Consider the following 20068-nt stretch of genomic DNA (forward strand, 5'->3'; position numbering starts at 1 on the left):
TGGGAAACTGATGGAATCATTAGCAGGGTTATGGGATTTGTGACCGGGATAGGGTGGGGCTGAAAATAATTCTTCCTATTATTTAATTTTGTGTCTTTGTGAGGAACTATTTAGACATCATTGAGTACAATCTGCAATGATACAACATGTTTCGGAACTGTGGTAGAATATCTGTTCTTGCCCAATTGAGCACCATTGTTCCTCCTTACTATCATTTGTTAAAATAAAGTTTGAGCACCTACCAATAACCTAATTGCACGTGAGGAATTGATAATTCATCTTTTAATAACCCAATTAATCCTCACTTTGGTTTTGCATTCCATTATTGTTGAACTAACTGCAGATTAATTAGTTGTGGCCTGTCTTCTTATGGTCCATGTAACGAGCTTTTTTTTTTGCAGTTTAATTTTTCAAAACAAACTAGATGTAATTGTTATAAATGTAGTGTCTGCAATATTCCTCTGGGTAATATTGACTGTATTTTCCAAAGACAGTTGAGTAGAAGCTTTTGAATGTTTTGTCTCTTGCAGTATGCATATCGGTCGATGCTGGATCCCTACTTGCTATGTTTAATAATTTCACTCTGTCAAGCAATGGTACAGCCATGAGAAACCTGGATATGTTGGGAGTATACAAAAAACCAAATATAACTGAACTAAATAACAGTGGCAAATCATGTTTTCGTGATCAACCTGTCCTTCGAGAAGCTGTGGATGTTGTTTCTGTGAGATTTTATGTTTTGAATGGACCAGATGTACCAGTCACCTCTGAATACCCGATAATTCTTCTGCTGAACTTGAATACAGGAAGGGACAATGGCGGAACCATCATGTTGAATTTACAGTTAAATAAGGTATAGTTTTATATTTATTGTGAGGTATCGTCCCTGGATTACATCCTTGAGGCATTGTATCAGGCTAATTTAGCTGAAACTTTGATTTTGGATTGGTTGATGCATTTGGATCAATGCTTTTTAATGGTTAGATTCTACTATTTTCTTTGGTTGCCCTGAATTTTGGAAACTTCTACTATATATGTCTCGCTATAGAGCATGTGAGAAATTATGTAACTTATTTCTTTAAAAGTTAGATGATCCTTAGCACAGGAAATGGAGGGATGGGAGAGAGACATTTATTGAGCCACAATTTAAAGTCAAGCTAACATGGCTGCTAATGGCACTATTATTTGTATGTAAAACTGTGCAATAATTTCAGATGTGAGACCAGATGTATGCAGTTATGCAGAAATATTTAAAAGGTGCATGTCAAGTTGCACCATTGTGCCGTTGGCTTTGCAAAAAATCTACATCTTGCTGTCTGCCTCAGTAAACTGCATTGAACCTCGTGAAGTTGATTATTTGCATGATATTTACGAACTAAACTTGCCACGGAAAATAGTCAGTTTCAATCTAAGTAATTAAGTACATAATTGTCACCCTCTCTGGCACTAAACAGAACTCTTACAAGTGTGGAATCTCATTTCTTTTGCTTTTAATTGTTACTTAAGATTTTAAAGATTTTCTTTAGTTTCTATTTCTCTCTCACTCTAATTGTTCTTTCCCTCCCACTATTTATCTTTTTGCAACCGATTTGACATTAAATTCACCCAGTCTAATTTACCACTTTCTCAGTCCTTGTGCTGTTACTTTCACAATTTGAGTCTGATTAGTTAAGGTGATGCGCAGTTCATTGCCTTACTCACTCAGCTACCCGATACTTTCTTTGTCTCACTACAATATTATCACCTTGCACTTTTAGCAACTTGGCCCATTGGTTTCAGTTAACTGTTGGTTTACTATTCTAAATGGTTGTATAAAACTTTTACCCATTTCTTCCCTTGAGCAATATTTGACTAGTTTTTGTAGTCTGTTTACTTGATGTCACATACATCACCTTTACAGTTTGGATGAATTAGGGCTTAAACTTACATTTTGTAGCATTTCAATTGTGATGTCTTGCACTTTTTCAAAACATCTTATAAATCCACACCGTGTTTTATATTTTGTTGAGATTGAAAATTGATATTTGAATCATTGATAATTTCACAAACTGAGTGCTAGAAGTCAGAAATGAAACAAAAAATGTTTGGCACATGCATCAGGTCAGGCAGTATCTTGGAGATGAAGAGCAAGTTTTGGATTCCGAACCTTCATCAGTACCAGCATTTGTATTTCTATCTCTATTTTAGATTTCCAGCATCCAGAGTTCTTTGCTTTATGCTGGAGAAAAAGCTAGTAATTAAAAATGTGTATTATCTGACCACAAGTTTTAACAACTGCTCAACTGTAGATCAGTTAAGAGTTGATACTGGGATGAAAATGCAATACTTTTTAAATCTTTCCAGTGTACAAAATTAAAATTGGAAGCTGACCCTTTCAGAAAAATTAGTACCAAATTAATAGTATGTGAAATAACATTTTGGTTGTGTTAGGAAAAAAATCAGAATTCCTTAAACACCATTTGACCCATTGAAGCTTAGTTTTCAAATAAACTTGCTCTTTGACAGCATTTAATTACTGTTTGCGTAATCTCAATGTTGTTAACTACCTTGTTAGTTGAGAGGTTTCATGTAAAGAAGTTTTCCATCTGTTCTCAATTTATTTTTTTTACTCATCCCTATTTATGTCCTCTGGTACTTTCCTCAGCAAACTTTGAAGTAATGATCTGATTTTCCTTGCCTGGCTTTGAATAATTATATATATCAGTAACATCCTTTGACTGCGCTCCTCCATACATTGTGGCTGATATCTATTTTTTGAGATTGGCCTTGTTCTGTACCAGGACATATTTCCAGCTGTGTTATTCTTTTGTTCTGTAAAGAAATAAATGGCTTGTTATTGAGGGATGAGTAAGAAATTTGTTTTCAATCTTTTAGACTTCATTATCCAATGAAAATGCAACCGTGTTTGCCTGTTTAAGTGCTGGGTCTCCTGTGATGTCCCTGAATGTCAATTCCGTAAACTGCAGAGAAGGTACACGTTAGTTCACAAATGCAGTGAAATTCTGGAAATTATCCAATGCACTTTCATACTTCATTTTTAAATTTGTAGTAATTTTACTGTGCATTTGACTTTCATTAAAAATCAACCTAAAAGAATAAGTAAAGCTGTGTGAAAATTCTAGCAATCTGCTTTGAGTTGGGTCCTTTTATTGTTGTATTTCATTTATAAAATCCCATGCTGGTCATGTGGATTGACCATGCTAAGTTCTCCCTCAGTATACCTGAACAGGTGCCGGAGTGTGGCGACTAGGGGATTTTCACAATAACTTCATTGCAGTGTTAATGTAAGCCTACTTGTGACTAATAAATAAACTTTAACTGGGCTGTCCCTCATCTTTCATTTCCAGAACAGGTGGCCACATCAGATACACCCAATGTGGATTCAATTGAGTGCTGTCCTCAGGGAGGTAAAGCCAGGGACTACTTTATAGTCTCCCAGCCTCACCACAAAGTGTTCCATAATTTCAGGTCATAACCGCCTTACCCTTTTTTTTTGGCAACAGATGTTAGTAATGATTCTGCTATTGTCATTCATACTTCCTCTAAACCAACCTTTCACTTCTTTACTTGTCCCATTGCTGTATCTCTTTGCTCGTGCCATCATCTGTTTTGTCATTTCATGTCTCCTGCCTGTAACAGGCTTTACCTTTCTTCTTCCCCTCTATGGATCTTATCCACACGCACCTTTTTAGTCTTTGTACTAGCTTAAAATCTGCTATGCTTTTTAACTTTCTTACAGCTCTGATGAAAGATCATTGACTTTGAAGCATTAACTCTTTCTCTCTATAGATGCTGCTTGAGGTGATGACTATTTCCAGTCTAGACGAGTTTTATTTCAGTTTTCCAGCATTCACAGTATTTTGTATTTATGATAGCCAGCATTTATGATTGGGTTGAAGCAATTATCTTGGGCCTGTTTTAGCTTAGTTTTTACATTCTGCAGGTGGAACATATCACTGAAGTTCAGTTCAGGGGAATATACTCTCCAAGCTCTCTGTCTGGTGCTCATAATAAGACTCATGGAATCTTAGAATCCCAATAATGCAGATTGCAGTTGGATTACAGAATTTACATAGAGAGCTCCTTTCGATGGGTTGGTGGCTGTTAATCTGAGAACTCAGATTCTGGAATCTTTTCAGAATAGCAGGATCTCGAACTGGATATATATTTCAAAAAGCCAGAACGATAATTTCAATTCACTGTTTGAATATGGAAAGCCAATACATGTGTGGAAAGGCAATATAAATTAAATTTTAAATTGGACAGTTTTTTAGTAGCTCTTTGCAAAATCAGCTTTAAAGAATCCCGAAGAGAATGAAACTTCTATCTGACTCATTTTAATATCTTTGTGTACTTGGTTTTTCCTAATTTCTTGCTACTTTCTGTTGTATTCCTATGCAAAAGTAGAGACAAGTCTGTTCAAACAGATGACTACCTGAAACAGTTTGGATATTTTCGTAAAATATCGAAAGAATCCCTCAGACTGCTGAGTGTTTTATTACGGCAGTGCACTAAGCTAGTTTAATACATTCAATCTACAGGGTTCCAGCTCATGCATTACTTTTGTGTATTGATACTTGTTGCTGTGAAGATCAAACAGATGAGGAAGAATTTTTTGGGAGGAAAAAAATATAATTTTTAAGACAAAATTCAATTGGCCCATCCTGCGATTTTTTTTTCATTATTGTTTAAACTTATATATTTAAGACTGCCTTTTTTCACATTCTGTTTTTATGCTTTTTAATGTATGTTTTACTTTTCAAAGCTTTGTCTTCGGGATACCTGCTTAAAATGAATTCTTCAACATTATCAAGCACTCTCCATGTTCCTTACCCAGAAAATGACCGTTGGTACCTCACCTTGCAAATCCTATGCCTCAATAAGAAAGGGTGAGACCATTGTTACTAATGAAATAATACATTTAAAATCATATTGCCTTGCATTGCAATACAGTATTCGAATGATGTGTATGTTTGTTTCAAAGGTGGGTTGAATAATTTTGTCCAAAAATGTATAAGGTTCCTGTCACCATAGGGTAATAAAACTCAACATTTATTTTGTATAGTTTCTCTGTAGACTTGAGGATGTCCCAAAGAGCTTTACAAGAACTTTTGAAGTGTAATTGCTGTTATGATGTAGAGAAGTGTGCCTGCTTTTTTCACACAGCAACAGGACTGCAAGGATCAATGAAATAAATTTACCAGATAATCTGCTTTTGGTGGCATTGAATGATAACTGAGTGTTGACCAGAATAACTCCCCTGCTCTTAGTGGTAATGACCTTGAGAGAATAATGGAAGTGGGGATGATTAATAATTTCAAAAAGAAGTTGAAGAGCATTTAATGAAAATAAATTTGGTGGGCAGAGAAGAAAGAGCACAGGAGTGAGATTGACTGGGATTGCTCTGCAGCGAGTCAGCATGGACCTGATGGGCCCAATCATCGACTTTTGAGTAAAGACTCTTTGTCCTATGGGATATTAAATGCCCACCTTGGAGGATTGATAGGGCTTCTGTTTAAAAGATTCATCCAAAAAAATGGTACCTCTAACAGTGCAGTATTGCACTGAGGTGTTAGTCCCCTGCGGTTGTTGCACTGAAGTGTCAATCCTGTGCACCTTCTGGCACAGGCTGGCATTGTAATAAGACAGAGGAGTGACAAATTGAAGTTAATTTGAATATGTATAAAATATTTGAAGCATGCAATGAATGGTTATTTCCCAGTAAATATTTAGAAGCAGAATTATTTGGTGACACCAAGATAACTAGATGTCAAAGTAAGTTGTCAAGGGGACATACAGTCTACAAAGGGTTTTACATAGGTTAAGTGAGTGGGCAAAAATTTGGTAGAATGCATACGATTTGGGAAAATGTGGACTTGTCCACTTTAGTTAAAGGTTTAGAAAAGCAGAATATTATTTAAATGGAGAGGGACTGCAGAAGGGAATCTGGGTGAACTGGTACTTGATTCACTAAAAGATTGTATGCAAGTACAGTAAGTAATCAGGGAGGCAAATGAAAGGCTGACATTTATTACAAGCAAATTGAGTATAAAAATAAGTGTTGCTACAGACATATAGGGCTTTAATGAGCACGCATCATATACAGTTTTGATCTCCTTCCTTTAGTTACATTCGAAGCAGTTCAGAGAAAACTAAGGCAACTTTCATCCTGGGATGAAAGGGTTATCTGAGGAGGAAAGGTTGAGCAAGTTGGACCTATACCCACTGGAGTCTAGCAAAATGAGAGGTGATCTTATTGAAACAGATAAGATTCTGAGGGGGCTTTGAGAGGGTACATGCTGAGAGGATTCTTTACTTTGTCAGGGAATCTAGAACCAAGGGCTATTATTTAAAAATTAAGGTCTCCCATTTAAGACTAAGATGAAAATTTCTTTCGTCTGAGAGTCATTAATCTGTGGAATTTTCTTCCCCAGACAGCATTGGAGGCAAGGTCATTGAATATGTTTAAGTTTGATTTAGACTTTTGAGTAATAAGGGGAGTCAAGTTTAAAGGGGAGCAGACAGGAAAGTGGAGTTGAGGCCACAATTAGATTAACAATGATCTTATAGTAAAGCAGGTTGCAGAGGCTGAATGACCTACTACTAATTCTTGTGTTAGTTGTGAGGTTTTCTCAACCATATACCTCATGCCTATTCAATGTAATGTTCTGTCAACGGTTTAATCAAAAAATAGATGTACATTTGTCAGGGCCCCTTGTGTCCTGAGACTTTAAATCGCTTAATTGAATGAGTTACTTTTAAAATGTAGTCACTGATCTGTGTGGCCGTCAAGTTTGTGAACTGCTTCATCCCAGAGGTAATAAATCAAATAAATAAATCGTAAATCTGTTGTGGTGGGATTGGTTGAAATGCAACAGGTAGCCAAAACACAAAGAAAGCACTTCTGTTTTCAATGGACCCTTAAAATTATGAGGAGAGACTTGCATTTTTACATTTGAGAAATGCTTGAAGGACATCTAAATTGGGCCTTAAAAATGCTGAGGCACGTGAACTACATTTTTCAGACTAGTAAGCAAAGAATATCACGATGCAGGTTGGTAGCTGGAGGAGTTGAGAGAAAATGGACGATTCTGGGACTTAAGAACATAAGAAATAGGAGCAGGAGTAGGCCATCTAGCCCCTCGAGCCTGCCCCGCCATTTAATAAGATCATGGCTGATCTGTCGTGGCTCAGTTCCACATTCCCGCCCTCTCCCCATAACCCTTAATCCCCTCGCTTATCAAAAACCCATCAACCCGCGTCTTAAAAATATTTAGCGAGGTAGCCTCCACCACTTCAACAGGCAGAGAATTCCAGAGATTCACCACCCTTTGAGTGAAGAAGTTCCTCCTCAACTCCATTCTAAACCGCCCCCCCTTTATCTTGAGGCTGTGCCCCCTGGTCCTACTGTTCTTTCTGAGCGGGAAGAGTCTGTCCACCTCTATCCTATCCATCCCATTCATCATCTTATACGTCTCAATGAGATCTCCCCTCATTCTTCTAAACTCTAACGAGTACAAACCTAGTTTATTCAGCCTCTCCTCATAATTCAACCCCCTCAACTCCGGTATCAGCCTAGTAAACCTCCTCTGCACTCCCTCCAAGGCCAAAATATCCTTGCCTAAGTGCAGCGACCAAAACTGCACACAGTACTCCAGCTGCGGCCTCACCAATGCCCTATACAGCTGCAGCAAGACCTCCCTACTTTTATATTCAATCCCCCTCGCTATGAAGGCCAGCATCCCATTCGCCTTCCTGACCACCTGCTGCACCTGCAGGCTGGGTTTTTGCGACTCATGCACAAGGACCCCGAGGTCCCTCTGCACCGTCGCCTGCTGCAGTTTTTCTCCACGTAAGTAATAGTCCTTCCTACCATTATTCCTACCAAAGTGGACCACCTCGCACTTGCCAACATTAAATTCCATTTGCCAGTTCCTGGCCCATTTGCCCAGCCTATCTAGATCCTTCTGCAGACTCTCCACACCCTCCGTGCAATTTGCCGTTCCACCAATCTTGGTGTCATCAGCAAATTTTGACACCATACACTCGGTTCCCTCCTCCACATCATCTATATAAATGGTAAATAGCTGAGGCCCCAGCACTGACCCCTGGGGCACTCCACTAGCCACCAACCGCCAATCCGAATAGCACCCATTAACCCCCACTCTCTGCCTCCTATTTGATGACCAATCCTCTATCCACGCTAACACCCTACCCCCAACTCCATGCCCCCTTACCTTCTGCAATAACCTCTTGAGGTACCTTGTCAAACGCCTTCTGAAAATCAAGAAAGACCACATCCACCGGCTCTCCTCTACCCACCGCCCTAGACACATCCTCATAGAACTCCAATAAATTTGTCAGACCCGACTTCCCCTTAATGAAACCATGCTGCGTCTGCTCTATCAAGCAATTCCCCTCAAGATGTCTCACTATTTCCTCCTTGATGACAGATTCTAACATTTTACCTACAACAGATGTTAAACTAACCGGCCTATAATTCCCTGCCTTTTGCCTGCCACCCTTAAACAACGGCGTAACATTAGCCGTTTTCCAATCTTCCGGCACTTCCCCGGAATCCAGCGACGTTTGGAAAATAACCACCAAGGCATCCACTATCACCTCCGCCATTTCTTTCAGAACCCTCGTTTTGGTGCTCACAAACTGGGACGCCACCGATCCTGTATTAAATTTCATATTTTAATAATCCTGTTTGGTACTGCAACATGATTCTTGCTGTTCTCCTCGACTCCTCTTTCTAAAATATTATCATTGAAAAATAATTTTTGTACTATCAGTAGTAAATGAAAACATTAATCAGTTTTCCTGTCTTTCAGCAATCAAACCTGTGGGAAGGTTACTGCTCGGGTAATTGTATCAACTGTTTTAAGCCCCTGCATTGGGGATTGTGGTGTATATGGAGAGTGCAGACTTCTTCAGACTCATGGATATCTCTATGCTGCATGTGTTTGCAAAGCAGGTAGGTCTGACTGTACACGAGGTGGGAGTGTGTTGCTGATCTTGCAGTTAAAAGCTGCAATCAAGTTGGAGTAGCAGTTTCATGGCCAACTTGCTCTTTCTATAGACTTCAGAAGTGAGGTTGTATGTTCCATTATTAAATGTTTATTTTAAAGTTGCACTCCAACTTGTATTCCATTTTTGTTCTATGTATTAGAATCTTAGTTTATAATTGGCTTATAACTTGATATTAAAGGACTCTAGATTCGTGTAGCACAGCATCTCACATCTGCCTTCCAAAAACAAGATTTATCTGAAAACTAGGCATTCTCAGAATGTGCCTAGCATCAATTTTAATTGAGTAACATTTTTAAAAACTAACTCACCTGGATAATTTGACTGTGGTGCATTGGTATGGTGTGGTACCAGACTAGTTATCCACTTTGCAGCTTGTGTGTTGACATATTCTTGCATTCTGAGCAACCCTTGACCTCACCTGATTCATGTTGGTCTGAACTGCCTGACCCAACATCTGTCAAGATCTGAAATGTGGCATGGCCTTGGCCATGAGGCTACAGGTTTTGTGACACCACTGCACCTTATTTTAAAGAGACATTGACCATGAAGCTTCCTGTCCAAGATATAGAAACAAAATATTTCGAACTAGTAAAATGTTAACCCTACCAATAAGTTCTCTTATCGTAGTTGACTCTTCACTCTATTTTCTCAAGAGATATAGAGTTTGTTCATGGCGATACAGGATATAATTGGAGAAGTCACCATTTTTACCAGTGCAAAATTTTTCATTGTTTTGCATCTCATTCTCTTCTGAAAAAAAAACTGAGTGTGTGCTCGATCCTGCTTTGATTATGCTTCAACTGTTAGGGAAAGTGAAACTTTGATGGAGAGATTGGATGGGGAAGGGAGAGCTATATGTAGCTCCAGTGATAATATTGAATTCTTAACTAGAAGTTTGAATTCAAATTCCAGTGTTGCATTTCATTTAAAATCATTGCCACTGCATGGATTTTGCAGATAGTTAAAGTAGTTTTAGCACAGCAACAAGAAGCTACAGCACTATACCTATTTGCTAGTGTTGCTCACCAGTAACCCTGTAAAGAAGCTTTCTGTTTATCTCTCCATATTATATACACCAAATCATATATAATGCATATTTCATTAATAATGTAGAAATTATTACTATTGTAACTGACCAGTGACAATTAGGCCTAAGTAGCTATTGAGATTAGATTTAAATCTATAACAGTGAATGGCGATGCAATACTTTTAAATGGCTCTGGTGTGTCATGTATATTATAATTATGAAACTTCATATGAAGTTATAATTTTTGTATTGTTTTAAATTGTTTTAAAAACACTTGTCTATCTATAGATACTTTGTTAGTGCATTGCCCCTGACTTTTCTCATTTGTAAATTTCTTAGGCTGGAATGGATGGAGCTGTACAGATGATACCAATGCCCAGTCATATGGAAAGCAATTGCTGGCAACATTGTTGTTAACCTTGAGTAATCTCATGTTCATCCCACCGATTGTGATTGCTGTTCATCGCTATTACTTTGTAGAGGCTTCTGTGTACCTCTTCACCATGTTTTTCTCAACGGTAAACTGAAGAGCACTAGAGTACTTCACTGTTAATAACATGTTAATCTCCATTTGATGAACATATTCAATATGATTGATTTAAATGTTGTCTTTATTGTGATAAGGTTATAGTAAGCCATTCCTAGGGAAATGAGACATTGCCTCTGGTAACCAGCTTCTGATACTTGCCCTTTGTAAAAATAGTACCCATCAATAAATATATTATCCCAATATTTTTTCTAATTGCTCATGGAATGTGGGCATCACAAGCAAGGCAAACATTTACTGTCCATCCCTAATTGTCCTTGAGAACGTGGTAAACCGCTGTTTTGAACTGTAGTCTGGTGTAGTTAAACCCAAGTGCTGTTAACTATCCAGGTCTTTGACCCAGTGAGGATAAAGAAACAGTAGCTCATTTTCAAGTCAAAGTAGTGTACGACTTGGACGGAATTTTGCAGTGTTGTTCTCATGCGTCTGCTGTCCTTGTTCTGCTAGTTGGTCAAGATCACTAGTTTAGATGGTTTCATCAAGTGAACTGCTGAAACGGACATCTTGTAGATAGTGCATTAGTGAACAGAGGGAGTGATTGATTAAGGCAGTGAATGGGGTGCCAGTCAAGTGGGCTGCTTTGTCCTGGATAATGTCAAGTTTTTTGAGTATTGCTGGAGCTGCATTCATCCAGGCAAATGGAGAGTATTCCATCGTACTCCCAACTTAAGCTGTGTCGATGTTGCTAAGATTTTGAGAAGTCAGGAAGTGTTACTTGTTGCAGAACACACAGCCTTTGACCTCTTGCAGTTACAACATTTATGTAATTGATCCCATTAAGTAGTGGCATTAAATAACTGAGTTTCTGATTTAAATCTCAATTTTCAATTTTAAAAATGTAATTTTAAATCATACTTATTTCCTAATATCAGATGCGAAAAAGAGTCAGGTATGAAGTGGCATGATCTTCCCCTTCAGCTAAGTTCACAGGCTGTTGTAAACTCTTTTTGTCTTCTGTTAATGAGGCTGCACTGAATTCAAAAAGTGTGACTATACATGCAAAGTTAATGAAATATTAAAGATTTGTAATATTGGCATTTAAATCGAAGAGCGTTTTCTGTGCCTGTGCGGGAGGATGTAATTAATGTGAAGACAAAATACTGTGGGTGCTGGAAATCTCTTGTATGAACAGAAAGTGCTGGGAATACTCAGCAGGTCAGGCAGTATCTGTGAACGTTTCATACTGGTGCCCCGACCAGAGCTGGTAAAGTTACAAATTCTGACAGGTTTAAACAACGAAAGAATAGGGAGAAAGCCCAGGAATACATCAAAATAGATTTGGGAACTCTATAGTATGGGGAATGTCTGGATTGTGATGCACTGAGCATTGCAGCTCAGTGGACTACTCGATCTTGCCTGGCATTTTTATATATTAGGCAGGAAGAGTCAGACCAGGTAGAAACATTTGGTTCCATTCATTGATGAATCAGTGCGATTTTTCTATGACAGTGTACCAGCTCCCATGGTCATTTTTTATTACTAGCCTAGAAACTACCAAATTTAGCCACTTGGTAGAATTTGAACATGTAACTCTGGATTTACAGTGTAGGACCATGTCAACAAAGTTGTACCTGAGTTCTATATTACATGAAAATAAAAAATACTGTGGAGAAACTGCCATTTAAAGTATATTTTTAGTCTAGCAAATATTAATCAGCAATTAAGTGACCATATAAAAAATTATTCCTTACAGTTTTATCATGCATGTGATCAACCAGGAATTGCTGTCATGTGCATTATGGAATATGATACACTTCAGTACTGTGATTTCCTTGGCTCAGTTGTATCTGTATGGGTTACAATTCTGTGTATGGCGAGGTTAAAATCTGTCCTTAAATATGTAAGTATTAGCAATTCCTTTTCGTATGGATTGTTTTGGGATTTTTTTGACCATTTCTCCATAGAAATATCTTGAATGTCAAGTTACTGTTAATATTTTAAAGTGTAGTGCTTTTGATCTGTTTTTAAGAATCTCTGACCACGTAAGAATTTAAAGCGCTAATAAGTGGGATTGTTTTCCCATGGACTTTGACTAATGAAAAGTTTGTTAAGCTTGTATTGGTAACTAATAAACTACTCGTACATTGTTGGAGCTGCTCACCTGAAGGATCTGGCAGTACTTCATTTCTGATCATGAACAAGTAGAGGAATTAGAACAAGTGTTAGTTTTTGAAATAGAATCATAAAATTCCTATAGTGCAGAAGGAGGTCATCCGGCCCATCAAGTCTGCACTGACTCTCCAACAGAGCATCCCACCCAGGCCCTATCCCTGTAACCCCATGTATTTACCCTGCTAATCCTCCTAACCTACACATCCTGGGACACTAATGGGCAATTTAGCATGGTCAATCCACCTAGCCTGTACACCTATGGACTAGGAGGATGTGATAACTGTTGTTTTTTTTTCCTAAGTTGAGAACTTTCCTTGGATCAAAAGTTTACCTAGAAGCTATGTAGTTTAAGTCAAGTAAAGCAACCCATTGATTTTGAGGTGGATGAGGGGAAACATGTCTTTTTTGTATAATTATGCATTGATAGTTTATGTCAATTGAAATTCATTAGTCTGATTTAACTACTGCCCTGTATCTTTACCTTACTTGCTTACTTGTATCTGGCCACATCTCACCAAGTACATTCTCAATCTGCCTTCAGAGAGATTAAAGAAGCATAAGGCAAAAGGTGTGAAAATACTTAGCCCAGATCCTATTTTGGGTAGCTCCATCTAACTCCCATAAACACTTACTGAAATATTTAATATCACTTATCCTGAGATACTAGCTGCAACGTACTTAAAACTGCAAGGATAAGCTGGGGCAAAGAAAAAAGTCTTGATACTGGAATTCTTTTGAAACTGGATCAATGGTTTAGGTTAGGGTTAATGATATATTAATTATATTGTTAAGATACACTGGTGAAGGATATTATTTAATTAAGTACTTGGAGCATTTATAAAGAGAGTTTTCTGGAACACTGGGTTGGTAAGTAGGAAGTAGACCATTGTCATGCTGCATTTTGAATAAACCTATCAAGAAAAGTACTAGTGGCCTAGCTTCATACTTCAAGTGGCTTGGGATTGAATTAACAACTAACATTAATATCAATTAGACTTAGACATTTTATTGTAGAAATGATACATTTACAATACATTTTTCTTCTTTGCATTATTGAAGGTATTTTTTGTTCTTGGCTCCTTGTTGATTGCCATGTCAATGCAATTAGACCGCCGTGGTCTTTGGAACTTAGTGGGTCCGTGCCTTGTTGCCCTATGCATCATGATAATTGCATGGGTAAGTTCACATTTAACTTGTTTTAACTTGTACTTTGATCAAAATCTCTCTCTATCTTTTTTAACTTAGCTAAAGAGAAGTTCATACCATCAACCCTAGTATAAACTATTGTACCTAAGCTCCGTCAGTGGGTGAATATTCACTGTCCCACTGCCATTTCTTTCCAAAATGTTTTCTAACTTACAAACCAAGCTATCCCAACTAATCCTTTCCCATGACCTTACTCTAGATTCTCATTATTGATAGCTTAGCTATAAAACTTGGCTCCTGGGTGATTACACCTTTCCCTTTACTAAAAACCCTCTTCCAGCCTATACTTTTCACTGCCAGCTCTGACCAAGCTGTATCCTAAAGGGATGGCCCTTGTCCTGACTCACTCACGTGTTGGCATCTTCTCCCATTTCCTTGGCACCTTGTGTTCCTTTAAATGCTTCACTCTGTTTCACTTCCCTTATCTCTCCATTTTCAAACCGTTGTCTGCCATCCCATTACAGATTTTGTCCCAAAATATCTTGCCCTCTCAGGTTCCGAGTGTCAGATTCCACATCCTCAAAGATTATGATCTCCATCTCAAATTCTCTTGAATCTCTCCTCTTAAATTAATGCCCTATTCTCACTTAATCTCTCCTATTCTACAGTCTCCCCATTGTTTTTCCTTTGAGATATCTCTACTGTCATCACCTTGATTCCAAGTCCATTTTGGATCATTTCTTTGTATCAGTGCAGTAGATGGATTTGACAGGTGAGACAGATACTTAGTCTGGTCAAGTCACTTGTGTGCTAGATGCATTCATATTTGGCTCTTGAGGGAGTAAATGTATTAGCTATAAAGGAAATGAACATAATGAAGTAATTTTCTTGAAGACAAGCTAAAAATTGAGGCAAGGGAGTATTTAGAAAATCATGGGATCAGTTTTCATGTTGATTGATGCCAGGTTTTACATCTTACTACCTGCCTTGACTCCTGCATTTCTTCTTTGCTGTCAGACGACTTGTCTGAAATTCAGTCATGACCCATAATGTTCTGAAAAGATTGAAACTATCCATCTGGAACTCAAATGAAACTCTGCCTTCCCCACATCCACCACCCCTCTCCCAGGCTGCCGCCTTAAGCAGAAACAGATTAATTTTGATCACCTGTTCCACTTTGAATTGAGTTTCTGACCATAAAGAGCCATTACGTTTGTAATGTTGCTGGTCTGCTACTACTTCAGCCCATTAATTGCTGAAACCTTCAATTTCCTTGACACCTTCGAGTTCTGTGCTCTTGCCCAGTTTCCCATATCCTACAAAGCCATAAACATCAGCTTTTATCACATTCAGCTTCTTGTATTGTGTTTTGCACATTCCAATTACTCCTTCTCTTGCTGGCCTATAATGGTATAGAACCATAATTCCATTGTATGTACTCTTAAAACATGCACTCTGCTTTTGGAAGGAACTTCTAATTTTTCCTCATTTGCTTTAGTAACTGTTTTTGTTCTCTAAAGCACTTTGGAATATTTTAGTATAATAAAGGCTCACTGTGAAAGGCCTGTCGTTTCTGTTGTTTAAAAGTCATTTCATATTTTTGCATCTTTACATTGTAATGAGAAATTTAGTCTTCGAATCCTTGAGGGAAGCAGAAGGGTCAGAGCTACCATTTAACTTCTGGCAGTATTGGGTCTGTGCAGTGCTGATAGATTCTGGGTATGAGTTTTGCAACCTGAGGCAAGATCCCAAGCACTTCTGCAGCTTTCTCATTTTAAAATTGGGCAGTTACCAGTGAGGGAACAGGCAAAGTAATTTTTTCTGTTGTTCTTTCAGGTGTCTCGTGGCGTGAAACGTCGACACTGCTATCCTCCAACTTGGAAGCGTTGGGTGTTTTTCTTATTGCCAGGAATAAGTGCAGCATTAATTGCTATCGTCATTTATGGATTCCTGGAAACAAAGGAGAACTATTATTACACACACAGCATTTGGCATATTCTTGTAGCTGGAAGTGTGGTTTTTTTGTTACCACCAGGTAAAAAACGTATAAGCCCGTGGGTCTGTTCACAGAAATTTACATGTGGATACCAGCTTTGCTCTGATGTAAAAGAGGATTTATACATTGTTTGTTGAATTGAACCACTTCAGCTAGGTTTACTTAATCTGAGTTAACAGATTATTTTTATATAAGTATATATCTCAGAGGAATGTATTCTTGAATTGTTTTCAGCTATTATGCTTTAAAAGCAGTGATAAATGAAATAGAAATCATAAAATATATTTTGAACATCTCTGTAAAAATGACAGCCACTTACTTGTACCGTGTTAACTGAGACTTTCTTTTCTGAAGGATGTGCACAGATTTTTATAAATGAAATGAATGGGCATTCATTCTTTTTAAAAGTAATTGATGCACTTAATTGATCTACAATGCTTATGAGCTATACAAATGTCTAACTTGATTTTAGTTTTAGGCCCAATCTCCAGTGGCTTGTACCCCGGAGCGACCCCGCATGATGCACCTTGGGACATTCTCACAGGTCTCTATGCTAGGATTGTACAGGAATTGCCTGGGAAACTCAGTCTTCCGATGAGCGGTGACCCTGCACTGGGAACCATCCGATGATCCGATTTAAGTTGGAGATTTTGGATAATTTTGACTGTTATAGGAGTAGTTACACAGGAAAAGCTTGAAGCATTAAAACCACTGGGTAATAATAGTTACCCTCCCACCCCACTGATCCTTCTTGATCACTTATACATATCACTGCCCCCAACTAACCATCTAGCCCCAAAGCTGTGATCATCCCACCCACCTTGCATAGGTTTTTCCTCCTGGCTTCTCAAAGTGGCTGGCACTTTCTAATCTACCTGCTTTATGGCAGCTAGTTTGTAAATAAGGGGGTGTGTGTCTTCCTTTTGCCCCTTTGGCTCAACTTGGTGGCCAATCTGAAAAAATTATTTTGTTTCGTAACAAGAATAGATGTGTTCTGAAAAGTTAATTGGCAGTTTAAAGGACAACTGCATTCAAGTTATAGCCAGTTGTTTATTTTACTAATTAATAAGTGAGCTAATAACAGTGATGCTTTTGGATTAATTGTCAATCTTGGTGGTGGTTCGTTCTTCAATCTAGCCCATCAGTTAGGGCTAGATAAGACCTGATACAATTGAAGCTAATTTGCATGGATTTTTTTTTCTGTTGGCTCTCTGGCTAAATGTTGTCTGTAGTAAGGCTTAGGAACAAACATCAGGAATGTTCCAGGGTAGATTGCTGATGTGTATTGAGTGAGCTGAACTGCCATAATTGACCTCCATGTTTCATTGTCCCTGAAAAGTGTTTATGTTGTTGATGAGGATTGATGGAGCAAGGCTTAAGTACTTCTGATACATTTGGTGTGTAGTCCTAAGTATTTGCCTAATAGGGGTGAAACCACGTGATAGTGCATTGCATATGGGGTGTGCTGACGCCTACAATTGTGGTTTGCCTAAACTAGGGTAGAATAAAGGATCAGGGTAGTCAATAAGGTTAAACCAAGGCTTTACCTGATTCAAAGCCATCTCAGCCTTTTGGCTAAGACGAAGGGTTACATCAAGTCCGGAGGGACTGCAATGCAATGCCTCATCCTGTCAGCTTGGATCTCGTTTGGTTGAGCCCAAGATGGGATGCAATGTCTTGTCAACTTGGCTCTGGCTTGTCCCTCGTGGTCACTGCGATTGGAATTAGCTTTTTTGATTAGAAAAAATGAGAATACTTGTCAGGTAGAGCAGCATCTATAGGGAGAGAAACAATAGGGTTTCAGGTCAATCACCTGTTATTTCAAAGTTCCAGAATCATAATATTTTTGCTTATGTGTTTATATGTAATACAGTCACTTTGCAGAGTTATCAGGCAGTTGATGATGTCTATGAAATAAGTAACCTAAGCAGCACAGGTGGGAGAAAACTACAGATGTGAAGGGGGAGGAATGAGTTAAATTGCAAATATTATATATTTTTAAATTTTTGATGGAAACAGCACATGAAATCTGCATGATAAAAGTAACAGAACAATTTTTAAAAAATCATGCAGAACTTTCTTGGACAGAGCATAACTGCAAATGTGAGGAATTTTCAAGAAACACTTCGGTTTTTGACCACAATAGATTGTCAACGTTAAAAAGAACCTCAAACAACTGACTCATGCTTATTTTAATTAGAGAACTACCATCAACTTCACCAATGTCAGTTAGTGTGTATTCCATATTCAAATGTTGCTCATAATTGAGTATTAAAGACAAACAAGATTGTAATTAATAGACAATTGGAGAAATCCAATCCTGTTGTCTGAGAGTTAAGTGTGTATGCTTACATATCATTACAATAACTCTTACTAAAGGCTTGTCACCAAAATATCCAGGGTGACTTTTTGACAATTCCTTGAAGGGCTGGAATCTAAGACTGCTGCTGGAAAACTTTTTTTTTTAATAATAGTTCTCAGGTCATTTTGTGTGTCTGGGATTTTTATCTTTTAAGTGTATAATACATGAAGAAAATTTATTTGACCCCAAGGTACAATTGTCACTGAGTGAGCGTTCTGTAAGAGAATTGTTTTGATCTGCACCATTCTAGAGTTCCCTTTCCAAATGCCAATTTAGCAAATGAAAACTTTATAGGGATAGAGTTGGAAGAAAGGATGCTCAAGGTAAGATCATTTTCTACTTTGAAATACATAAACACTGAAACAAAATATTGAAAATAATCTTGGTAGGATTATTGCCAGTTCTTCAGTATAACCACATCATTTTTTTCTAACAGCAATATTGAAATTATTTTTCCCCCTTTACTACTATTGCACTCAATGTTAGTGTCTATCTGTTTAAGTTGTTGGCCTTCATCTCCATAAATAAAACCTTTCTTTGGTACCATTCTCCCACTTAGCAGTGGAAAATGCTGTCTGTTCTTCAAAATGCCATACAACTTTTTAAAAAAATGCGCAGTGCATTTCTTCAATTACTGTCTCATTTTAAATCTTGCTGTTTATTGAAAAAGTTTCCAATTCCTGACAAATTTACCTTCATCTTGAGCCCTTTTCTATTCAGTAAGTAATAGTGAAATATGCTGCAATAATGGTTGTCCTTAAAAATATTCAGTTTATAATATTTAATTAAGTCAATAAAGTCCAAATTGTCATCTAATAGCTGCATATTAATTATGTTGTCAGGTACACAACACAATCCTTTTCATCAACTTCTTTTTTCCTGCAGCACAGTTCATGTTAGCTCACCTTTCTATCCTGAACCACTCTTCAAACTTCAGTTTTAATGGCCAGCTTCTAAGTAACATTTATAGTACTTCACCTTACACAATAGTTTTGATTCACAGAATGAATAGAACATCATTTTAAAAAAGAAACTTGAAATGTTGAGTTTTACTGTGGTTTTTATATTGGTTTCATTTCAGCAATTATTATAGTTGATCTTTTTAGAATTAACGCAAGACCAATATGTTATAAGAATTATGAATAGTGTATAGAACCAGGATTGCCGAAGATGTTACTTTTTATAAAGCATGAAGAAGAACACAGCTTTTAAAGAGAAATCAATGGAGGTCATATGTTTTCTGTGTCCAATGGCATTTTGTATGTATATAATGGTAAAGATTCTACGTACTACAAATTATGGGTGGGAAAGGTTTCTTATCAAGCTGTTTTAATTTATTCTGATATACAACACATTATATATTTTGTTACATAAAGATAAATGTGATGCATATTTTGCTGTACACACTTAGGTTGCCTTTAATGGAAATTTATATTTGCAGTAATTTATTTAAATTTATAATTGTGCATGGGCATAGTTTAATGATGGGAGCTTTGTATCATGCAATTGATAATATGAAATGCCAGCTAATAATAAATCTTATTTTGAAACTTCGTAATATGATTATTTTAACTGATGCCTGTACTAAAATTATTGTTTTAAATATGCTCTTGTTTTGAGGTGGATTAGTAGCTAGAACAGTTGACAAGGCAACTTTCAAGCAGAAGGTCATAGGAATAGCAGGTAGGATTACCAGGTAGGAGCAGGGAAGGACAGGAGCAGCTCTCGGGGGAGGGGGAAGGGGAGATATCCTCTCTAAGAAAGGAAGTATTCAGATGATTACAATTGAGTTGCTTTATTGTGGGGAATATACTGAAAAGTTAAAACATGAAAGTTTAACAG

At 37.6% G+C, this 20068-nt stretch overlaps 1 protein-coding gene across 1 annotated transcript in view; it reads left to right on the forward strand.

Moving 5' to 3' along the window:
- The window catches only part of pgap6 (post-glycosylphosphatidylinositol attachment to proteins 6), a 36684-nt gene extending 16914 nt beyond the window's left edge, over positions 1-19770 (forward strand). The window contains exons 6-13 of the mRNA XM_080206662.1: positions 531-853; positions 2875-2971; positions 4766-4889; positions 8838-8980; positions 10403-10581; positions 12304-12450; positions 13782-13898; positions 15705-19770. Coding sequence (XP_080062788.1) covers positions 531-853; positions 2875-2971; positions 4766-4889; positions 8838-8980; positions 10403-10581; positions 12304-12450; positions 13782-13898; positions 15705-16001 — 1427 coding nt within the window. The 3' untranslated portion in view covers positions 16002-19770. The remainder of the gene's footprint in view (positions 1-530; positions 854-2874; positions 2972-4765; positions 4890-8837; positions 8981-10402; positions 10582-12303; positions 12451-13781; positions 13899-15704) is intronic.
- Positions 19771-20068: the final 298 nt, after the last annotated feature.

This window comes from Carcharhinus amblyrhynchos, chromosome 18 (genome assembly GCF_965287045.1).
Source record: "Carcharhinus amblyrhynchos chromosome 18, sCarAmb.v2.hapA, whole genome shotgun sequence".
NCBI classification, from domain to species: Eukaryota; Metazoa; Chordata; class Chondrichthyes; order Carcharhiniformes; family Carcharhinidae; genus Carcharhinus; species Carcharhinus amblyrhynchos.